At 48.8% G+C, this 10,000-nt stretch overlaps 3 protein-coding genes across 7 annotated transcripts in view; all 3 read left to right on the top strand.

Moving 5' to 3' along the window:
* LOC142990490 (immunoglobulin-like domain-containing receptor 2) overlaps window positions 1-3,852 on the top strand; it is a 14,536-nt gene extending 10,684 nt beyond the window's left edge. For 2 of the 4 annotated variants that reach the window (XM_076140298.1, XM_076140295.1), the window contains 3 exons: window positions 154-469; window positions 916-1,633; window positions 2,272-3,852. In XM_076140298.1, coding sequence (XP_075996413.1) covers window positions 154-469; window positions 916-1,633; window positions 2,272-2,307 — 1,070 coding nt within the window. In that variant the 3' untranslated portion in view covers window positions 2,308-3,852. Of the gene's footprint in view, window positions 1-153; window positions 622-915; window positions 1,634-2,271 lie in introns of those variants that run through there. The other 2 variants (XM_076140296.1, XM_076140297.1) reach the window with 2 other exon arrangements.
* Window positions 3,853-4,903: 1,051 nt separating this feature from the next.
* On the top strand, window positions 4,904-9,236 carry LOC142990483 (immunoglobulin-like domain-containing receptor 1). The gene is made up of 9 exons (XM_076140284.1): window positions 4,904-5,142; window positions 5,872-6,042; window positions 6,401-6,550; window positions 6,650-6,769; window positions 6,868-7,014; window positions 7,099-7,221; window positions 7,337-7,518; window positions 7,718-8,299; window positions 8,491-9,236. Exons 1-9 carry the CDS (start codon window positions 5,097-5,099, stop codon window positions 8,527-8,529), a joined length of 1,560 nt encoding a protein of 519 aa, XP_075996399.1. The 5' UTR covers window positions 4,904-5,096; the 3' UTR covers window positions 8,530-9,236.
* Window positions 9,237-9,802: 566 nt separating this feature from the next.
* tmem39a (transmembrane protein 39A) overlaps window positions 9,803-10,000 on the top strand; it is a 7,839-nt gene continuing 7,641 nt past the window's right edge. For both annotated transcript variants that reach the window (XM_076140286.1, XM_076140287.1), the window contains exon 1: window positions 9,803-10,000. This exon is cut by the window's right edge. The gene's annotated coding sequence lies outside the window, so the exon portion shown is untranslated.

Here is a 10,000-nt window from a genome sequence, read left to right on the forward strand (position 1 = left end):
TTGCATGTTGGCATGTTTATGTGTCACTATTGCATGATTCCTGTTTCTAGAAATGGAATTCTCTCTTTCCTTGTCCATTGATTGATGGATGTATTGATTGATGTGTGTGTGTGCGTGTGTGTGTGTGTGTGTGTGTGTGTGTCCTGCTCACAGCCTGCGGCCTGTCAGAGCTCAGTTCTCTCCATGAGGGAGAAACCGGCTTCCGTCAAACATACCGCAGTGTTCAGAAGAAAGCTCTGCCCGCCATCCCCGACCGCGACCCCCAGCCTGAGCCTCAGCGTCGCTGTGACGACCGCAGCCCGGAGCCGCAACGTTACCGGGACGACCCCCCGTCGCCACAGCGTTACCGGGACGACCCCGAAGCAGAGACCCTTCCTGCCCGCCGTTACAGCGACGACCCTCCTTCCTGTCAGCCGCGCAGGTCGGGACGCAACCAACACACACACAGCCAGGAGGAGAGCCACAAGAGGTGGAGACACACACACACACACACACACACACACACACACACACACACACACAGCCAGGAGGAGAGCCACAAGAGGTGGAGACACACACACACACACACACACACACACACACACACACACACACACACAGCCAGGAGGAGAGCCACAAGAGGTGGATACACACACACACACACACCACACAGATGCACTCACAGTACACACTCACACTCACATGCACACACACACACACACACACACACACACACACACACACACACACACACACTCACTCACAGACACACACATGCAAACACGCACGCACGCACACACATCAACAGACATCACATGGCTACATTGTTTCATTCATGACATTATTAGATGAGGTTGTCAGTATCCACCTCCATCTCTTCTTCCTCCTACTCCTCTTCTTCCTCCTCCTCCTCTTGAGCTGATCTTGTGTTTTCAGGTGGAACCCTCGCTCTGAGCACCTGCAGAGGAAGAAGTACGGCCCTGCTGGTCGCACCGGCTCCCTGGATGAGCTGGAGGAGTTTGCTGCTTCTTACAGACAGAGAGGAGACAGAGACAGAGACAGAGACAGAGACAGAGACAGAGACAGACGGGAGGAGGAGGAGGACAGAGGAGAATATGAGATGGAGCTGCAGGAGTTCAGCCGCTATCCTTCCTACCGCCACGGCCCCCCGCAGCATTATCACAACCACCAGGACGAGGAGGGGGGCGACCACAGCGACCGTGACGATCCGCCCAGACGAAACAAGCAGAACGGACACAACATCAGCCCCATCGCCTCTCCTGAGAAGAGGAGGGGCACGTGGGACAGCGAGCGTCCTGCCCCGCCCCCTCCCAGCGTCAGCCCCCCCTCCACCTCCTCCAGAGAGAAAGGCTACGACGGCACCTTCCTCAACCGTCTGCTGGAGCGGAAGGCCAAGCTGAAGGGGCTCGGCCAGGGGAAGGGGGGCGGCGCCCGGGCGGAGGAGGACTCTGACACGCCCTCTAAAGGAAGCTCCAAGAAGAGCAGCGGGGAGTCCAGCAGGCAGTGCAGCCGCTCGCCCAGCGACAGGCCTGAGGCCGAGTCTCCAGACAGGACAGACAGGCCGTCTCCACGACCACCAGCCCACGCTCAGTCCGGCCGCAGAGAGGAACCCAGAGACAAGACACGGAAACAGGTGAGCAAGGTCACATGGAATTCTGGGTGGATGAGGAGATCAGCGTTAATATTAGTATGATTCATATGAAAGTGACACTCATACTCACAGATCCCATGAGTCTCAGCTCCTCTGCCTTCACCGGCCTTGTTCTCTGTAAGCTGGAGCGTGTTTATGATCCATATTTCTGTTACCAAGCGACCCCACAGCTTGAGAAACGCTGCCTGTCAGTCTGGAGGCTTAAGTGTTGTTGTTGTACCTTTGACAGGTCAGGTTCAGATGCTCCCACTGTGACAGCTAGGTAGAAGCTCTGCTCTGTCTTCATAACACGCCTTCATCACTGCCTAACTCCTCACACACACACACACACACACACACACACACACCTGGGCCAAAGTGTTATTCAACATTAAGCGGTTTAATCAGAGCAGCCGTCTGTTCTCTGTGTGTGGAGGTTGAACACTTCCAGGTTGAGCAGCAGTTTGTCCCAGGTGCTGCTTCACTGTCACTCACTTTGGTTAATGTCGTCTGTCTCTTTACCCTCTCACTCTACTAAAGCAGGCGTGTGTGTGTGTGAGTGTGTGTAAGTGCTTGTACTCTCTGTTGTTGCTTTGATCACTCTGGCTTCTTCTTCTTCTTCTTCTTCCTCCCCCCTGCAGAGCACTCTCCTCAGCCGAGACTCCCTCATCGTATGAAGATGAAGATGAAGCAGGTCCACTCTGGAGACCGTCCCTCTTTACTGGGACCAGACACGGAGCACACACACACATGAAGAACCACTGAAGCAAGGCCCAGCGTCGTCTCATGCCGTCCTAACACCGTCTCCACTCCTACAGGCGCTTCTACTTCTTGACATTTGCTGCCCGATGAGGTCATCAGGGCCCAGTGTGTGTCCGTCGCTCAGCTGGCCTTACAGTGAACTCATGCAGGCTGTGTGTGTGTGTGTGTGTGTGTGCGACCTGGACTCCAGCTCGCAGCGGGACGCTCCTATTGTCCCAGCCTCCCTTTAGAAACGGCCTGAAGCAGCCAGAGTCACTTTGCACTCCGAGCACAATGTTTGCATTCATGTCCATCTGATGAGACGACTGCAGTAAATAAGCACAGCGTTATTGTAAAGGATCTGTCTTCAGCATAAAGCTCACTGTGTGCTGCAGCCTTCATGGACTCACACACCTTACTCACACACACTGGACAGGGTACTCAGACCGGAATGCTGGACCGGGGAGACCAGAACCCATGACCCACTGAAGGACTCTGACTCTGATGGACCTTCATCACAAACACAAAGTCACCGTCCTCTTCCAGTCAGCAGCGTTTATCAACACAAGACTCCAACACATCTGCACACAAACTGCAGATGTTTCAGCCCCAAAACATCTCCCTTTATATGTAAATACAAAGTTTAAGGGAAACTCCTCACATGTTGACAAATGCTGCTGACTACAATGTAAACAAACCTGAGCGGTGACATCGTGACCTCAGAGTTCACGTTCTTTATGTGTCGATTGTTAACATTTCTTTGTCTAAATCCTTCTCTCATTGCAGCTTTGCCTCTTAAATACACCAATCAAACCTGATGAAATGAAGTGAAGCGTGCCTTCAAACGCGTCTTTGTTCTTTTATCGTTCTTACACACTCTGTAAACTCTATTATCTCTGAGCGGCCTGTGTGTTACTGTGTGTTACTGTGTGTTACTGTGTGTCATCGCTGTAGTTTGGCCTTTTCTTATCGGTGCTGAGTCAACAATGAATCCAACACCTTCAGCTGTTATCAACACACACGAACACACGCACACGCACACACACACACACACACACACACATACACACAGTCACACTACTTATTTTGTTGTAACAAGACTAATGTCCTGCCTGTTGATGGAGTTTTCTGCTGTATTGTGCTGACTGTTTTGACTGTGTGTGTGTGTGTGTGTGGGTGGGTGGGTGGGTGTGTGTGTGTGTGTGGCAGAGAGAGATGACTCTTTAGTTTGTAAAGGAGACAGTGTGTAACAGAGTGTGACTCATGGCCCTCAGTGTCTTTGTCCATTGTTGTGTCACAGACGTCTTCACTGCTGAGGGATTCTGACCGCGGCACAAATAATAACTTACATTACATTCATGTTTTTTTAATATATGTGTCCGTTAAGGATTTAATAAACAGTGTTTGGAGAATAAATAGTTTATTTTTTCATCTCTTAGCAATTAAAGACAACAGAAGCAAAGAAACAGTCTTGGAGTCTTTTTCATCTGTGTGTTTGTGTGTGTGTGGGTGGGTGTGTGTGGGTGTGTGTGGGTGTGTGTGTGTGTGTGAGAGAGAGAGAGTTGACCACTTGCTGTTAGAGACTATGTCAGGAATGTTGTTGAGCGACTCCCTCCTGGTCTTTACAGGAAAATCATGACATCATCACACACACACTAAACAATAGTGTGTAAGTTCAGTGTGTGTTTGCATGACTGAACTATACTGTATATTACCGCACAAGGAGGTGAAATGAATTAAAGTTCTAAATCCATCCTGCTAAATCATCAATCCTCCTCCTTCATCAGTTTGTGAAGGAGCTTTGAGGTAACGATCCTTCTTCTTCTTCTTCTTCTTCTTCTTCTTCTGCATTTAGTATCACAATAAACATCAGACTCTGAAATCATCTGTCACAGTGAGTGGAGCTGCACGTGCAGAGAGAGAAGCTGCTCGCAACCCAGGGACATGAAGGGGCCCACACACACACACACACACACACACACACACACACACACACACACACAAGGCCTTCCCATTCTCATGCAGATGAAGGTAGCATGTTTTTCCCATGGAGCCGCTCACTGCAGGAAACAGCTGATAGTTGGTTCAGTCTGCCCTCTAGTGGTCAAACGGACTCATTTCACAATCACAGTTTATATATAGTTACAAGAAACGTTTTGATATTTAAATTAGTTTTGAGAGTTTTAGTAGATGATAAAGATAACAAACTAATTCATTAACTCTCGTTTTTTCACGAGTTTAAAAGTTTAAATAACAACAATAAACTCAATAAACTTTCAGCTGTTTTGAGTCGTTCGGCCTCAAGGATCAACAGGTAGAACAGGTGAGGAGCTTAAGATGATGTAATCAATCATTCATACAGTAAGTTATCGATCTTATACTGTAGATCTCAGAGTGTAGGCGTTATTCTGCTGATCCCGGTGAGCTCAGTGTGCACAGGTGTGCTCAGCAGCAGCAGCAGCTTCCTGTCTCCCGCTCTCATCTTCTTTGGTGGGGGGGTTTCTGTTTAACCGCTGACGTCACCGGTGACATTCCACCTGTTTCGAGGTGTGGCCACCTGACTGCAGCTCAGTGAGACACAAAAGACGCAACAGCTGAATGTTGTCTTTAGGTTTCAGGCTCCAGCGCCACATTTCAGTTGTTTTTATGTCTTTATTTATTTAATCTGCTCATTGTTCGGCCCGCAGCTTCCTGACGTGTTGAGCTGCAGCGGAGGGATTCAACCATGCGGACTTTATCTGTCGCCATTCTCCTCTGCTCGCTCCTCAAAGGTACTTTACCGTTTATGTTGCTATATGAATTATCTTTGCTGTTGTCTAATCCGCAGTTCTGATCTGTGTTCTTTATGAATTTACATCTGTTTAAACATTTATACCAAACACCCAAAATGGAGGTTTTGGTCACACGACTGTCATGTTTTATTTTATTTGTTTTATTACAGATAAATCATTGTTTTGCCTGGTATGACGTCACCTTTAGTCACACGGCAGTATTTCCCGCTGTACTGAAGTATAGATTCATTCATTTTAACACTCACAGGTGGATTGTCTGTGTGTGTGTGTGTGTGTGTGTGCAGATAGTGTGATCTAATCTGTGGCTGCTTGTTTATGTGTTTTATAGATTATACAGCTTCAGTTTAACCTCACTGACACAAGAAGAGACAGAGTTCTGAGGCTTCGTTCAGTCAGTGGGAGCTTCTGTGGTTTCACTCTGCTTTGTTTGTCTCACCTGTATTTCTGGTTCTGCCACTTTCAATTGGAATCCTGAGTGAAAGACACACACACACACACACGTACACACAGTTTCATTGTTCCCTCACACCTTTTCCTTGACGTTTACCTTTACGTCTCTAAAAGTCCCAAACATTTCACCCTAAACAACTTAAACATGTGATCCAGTCTAAATGTCTACAGGTCACACACACACACACACACACACACACACACACACTGTAGTAACAGACACCCTAACGTCCCGTGTGCTTGTCTGTCCCTCCCCAGTTTCGGTGTGTGTCCAGGTTGTGGTCCCTCAGCAGGAGCGCAGCACGCTTCTGTTCGGCTCCATCATTCTACGCTGTGACTACTCCACTTCTGCCAGCTCTCAAGATGTCATGCTCACATGGAAGTTCAAGTCCTTCTGCAAGGACCCGGTGCTGGAGTACTACTCCACAGGTGAGACAGCACAACCAGCTGATGTGTTAGTGTTACACAGGCACAGAGACGAGGACAGAGACGGAGCTCAGTGAGCAGCAGGAGCACAGCATGGAGACACAGATAAAGATCTACTGTACGATCATCAGAGCTGAAACTGAGCCTCCCAGTCTGGGGTGAACCTGATCTAGTATACCATCGTCTTCACATCAGGCCTGAAGACTCTAGTATCCTCTTACCAGACCCTCACATCTCTCCTGTTTACGGTTCTTCTCCAAACAAGATATGAGAACCAGACAAACTGGTATATGACAGGCAGGTGGAACGTGTGTGTGTGTGTACGTGTGTGTTAATGCGCTGGTTGCCTCTGCCTGTGTAGGGTTCCAGTCGGCCTTACAGCTGGGTCAGGACCCGTCCAACGACTGCCCTGATCGCCAGAGGACTGTGCGCACGGTGATCCAGAAGAGAGGAACCAACGAGCCCAGACTGGGACCAGAGTACAGAGAGAGGAGGATCACCATCCAGAACAGTGAGTACTGCACAGCTGGGGTCAGGGGGTCAAGCAGGAAGTGTCCTCCATGGGCCCGACCCTCAGTGTAAACCTGTCTGTGTGTGTGTGTGTGTGCAGAGGCAGACCTGGTGATCAGTGAGGTGATGTGGTGGGACAACGGTGTGTATTTCTGCACCGTTCAGGCTGACGGAGACACAAGTGGAGACTCAGACAAAGAAGTCAAACTCATCGTCTACCGTAAGCAATCAAAGAAGAAGAAGAAGAATGTGACCTCAGTGTTTGGTGTTTCCGCCTGTACCTGAGCCTCTCCCTCCCTCTCCTCTCTCCTCTCTCAGACTGGCTCACAGTGCTCCTCATCATCATCGGCGCTCTGCTCCTCATCATGCTCTTCTGTATCTGCTGCTGCCAGTGTTGCCCTCAGAAGTGCTGCTGCTACATCCGCTGCCCCTGCTGCCCCCAGCAGTGCTGCTGTCCTGAGAGGGGTGAGAAGAGCAAAACATGGCATCAGGCAACTTCATCAGAGTGCAGAGCGCTGAAGTGTGTGTGTGTGTGTCTTCATCTCACAGCTGTGATGCAGCATCGCATGATGAAGGAGGCTCAGAAGGCCATGGCCCCCTGGATGGGGGGGCAGCCGGTGTATGGACCCCTTAGCCACGCCTCCACCCCCATGAATCCAATGCTTTACCCAGGTATACACACACACACACACACACACACACGCTTTGTGTCATATCACTTTGTAGGAATGACTTCAGTGTGTGTGTGTGTGTGTGTGCGTGTGTGTGTGTGTGTGTGTGTGTTCAGGCTCTGTCTCAGGGAAGAGCATCCCCATGAAGCCCATGCCCCTCCCTGTTCCTGGCTCTGCGGTCTACAGCGTCCCTGCTGCCAGTGTCCATGGCAACTATACTCCTGCAAACACCAACCACATGCTGGACTACATGGAGAGCCAGGTGAGGGGGATGGACCTGACCAGCCCTCTGCTCCAGGTACGGAACTAAGACACACTGTGTTGGGACTGTTCTGTTGCCATGGGTTACCAAACAATTCCCCCATCCAGCCCATTTACTTATAAAGAAACACAGTTACAGATAGAAAGTCACTGGTTAAGGATGTTTAAATGTTATAACGGTGCTTACATGTCGTTTCCTTCCCTCTTCTCCTCCCCTGGCCCCCTTTACCCATCAGCCCCAGCAAGTTCCTCCCCACCACTTCCAGCCGATGCAGCAGCCTCCCCAGCACATGCCCGTCAACATCCCCTTCTCCCCCGGCCCCCCCAGTATGATCTCTGCCCTGGACGATGCCCCTCGCATCATCACGCTTCCACCAATCAGGGAGCAGCCGCCGGGCCGAAACCGCCCCGCCGCTCCCAGGACTCGCCCCCCGAGCTCCAGCGAGAGCGGCCGCAGCGGCTTTGGCGGTCCTCGCGATCACCGGGGAGGGCCGCCGAGGCGTCAGCCGTCTCCCACGCGCTCTCGTGGCGCCCTGAGGAGCTACAGCGCCGACTCGCTGGACAGCCGGAGCCAACGCGACGCACCGGTCCGCTCCCGATCCAGAGACGACCTTTATGACTCCAGGTCTCGAGGAAACAGCTCTCCACCAGCGTCACGGAGACCAAGAGGAAATTCCTGGAGCTCGGATGATGAAGACAGCAGCCGGAGAGGAGGAGGAGGAGGAGGAAGAAGAGGAGGTGGGGGCTGGATTGACAACCCTCCCAGCTACACAGAGTACGAGCCCGGACAGAAACAACGGAGGAATGAGCGCTACTCTGTAAGACACACACTGCTGTAGATGACTCTTAGACGACACACACTCTTCAATCTTCAACACACACACACACACACACACACACACACACACACACACACACACACACACACACACACACACAGTCACATATCCAAAGTATTGGCTGCTCTGATTGCTGCTCCTGGAATCTAAAGTTAGTGTGTCTCTCTCAGGACAAGAGTTCTCGCAGTGGCACCAGCGTGGTCATCTGAGCGTCCCCCGGCTGTGAAACGCCCTCTGACCTCTGACCTCTGACTCAGAGAACATGCACGCCGCACTAGAAGGAGCTTGTTCACTTGCGGGAACGAAACAAAAGCATTGTGTTCTAGTGAGAGCCATGAATGTGAGAGTGAAGGTTGATCTGCTGCAGAAGCTTCTCTACCTCGTCGTCTTCCAAAAGCTATTTTATTATCGTCATCAAATGTACTGTGACATATTCTTAACTCAAGTGATGCAGGTTTTCTTCTGTTTGTATTATTCTAAAGGCCAATATTCTAATGTATGTATGCAAAGTTTCATTTTCCATAAGTGGAGCAGGAAGTGAAGCTTGTTTTTGTTTTAATGATGACGTCGTAGCTTTCCTGATTCCTATCTCTCTGCTGGTTCAGTTGTGTCTTTGAATTCTTTTTATGGGAGATATTTTTTTATACTGCAAAGTCTCTCTGTTACATTTTACTTTTGTGTTTTAGCTCCTAAATGTGTTCAGCAGTAAAAGGCTGACTTTTTTTTATTCTTTTTGTACATAATTATTGTGCATTCCTCCTGGATGTCTTGACTTGACACAGTGTGTTTTTGGTTTAGAGGAAGTGTGTGTGATGTTCAGTGATGTATTGACCCATAGTGTTTAAAGTACAGGTACATGATGGTGTCGGTGTGTTGTAGGAAATGAAGTCACATGAATAAAGCAGCTTGGCCTACAGTTATTTTCCTTTTTTAAATTTCCCCTCCCATCTTGGTTCCCCTGATAAGTGCCTCTGTGCTCCACTACATGAACATCTGTGTTACTCTCTCTCCCGCTGCACAGTAGCATGCAGGCGCTCACTGAGTGTGTTTAAGTCTCACTGTTGTGCGTTACGTTTGTGTTTGACGATTGGGAACTTGTTTTGAAACTCTTGGATATTTTTGCATTATACACAACAGACAAACCCTCATTTGAATGAGAACACAAAACACCAACTACACACTGATAAGAGAAACATTGCAGGTCAGAGCAGTTTACAGTAGACTTCTGTCAAACATGTAGAAAACACACATACACAGGTGTCTACATGTATGAAGCATGGATGTGTGTCTGCCAATATGATACAGTATCAAGGCAATAAAAGGAACAAGTTGTCTTCTCTCAAAATGTTCAAACACTCAGAAGCATTTTGCAAGAAAGTCAGGAGATATTATCCTTACTTCAGTATTTAACTTTCCATGTACAGTTCTGAATATATATATATATATATATATATATATATATATATATATATATGGACCCTTTAGTGGCACCAGTAAAGACACAACTTATAGTTAGTGACTCTCGAAGACAAGTATACTGAATTTAATATGGGAAAGTGGTCCTCCTTCAAAAATCAAAACATTTAGAGTGACACCAACTAGGAAACAATAACGAGAGATAAATGCAATTAACGCCAATATATTTATTTGTGAAGAAACAAAGACTCAAACTCTACTAAA

This window comes from Genypterus blacodes, unplaced genomic scaffold, assembly GCF_046128005.1.
Source record: "Genypterus blacodes isolate CSIRO-AG114 ecotype Tasmania unplaced genomic scaffold, CSIRO-AGI_Gbla_v1 ptg000549l_1, whole genome shotgun sequence".
Taxonomy (NCBI): Eukaryota; Metazoa; Chordata; class Actinopteri; order Ophidiiformes; family Ophidiidae; genus Genypterus; species Genypterus blacodes.

Bases quoted from the DNA above. Each gene is read 5' to 3' on its own strand.
- LOC142990483 (XM_076140284.1), top strand. From the start codon at position 5,097: ATGCGGACTTTATCTGTCGCCATTCTCCTCTGCTCGCTCCTCAAAG. The intron at 7,222-7,336 runs GTATACACACAC...GTGTGTGTTCAG, and splicing joins GAATCCAATGCTTTACCCAG to GCTCTGTCTCAGGGAAGAGC. The intron at 7,519-7,717 runs GTACGGAACTAA...TTTACCCATCAG, and splicing joins TGACCAGCCCTCTGCTCCAG to CCCCAGCAAGTTCCTCCCCA.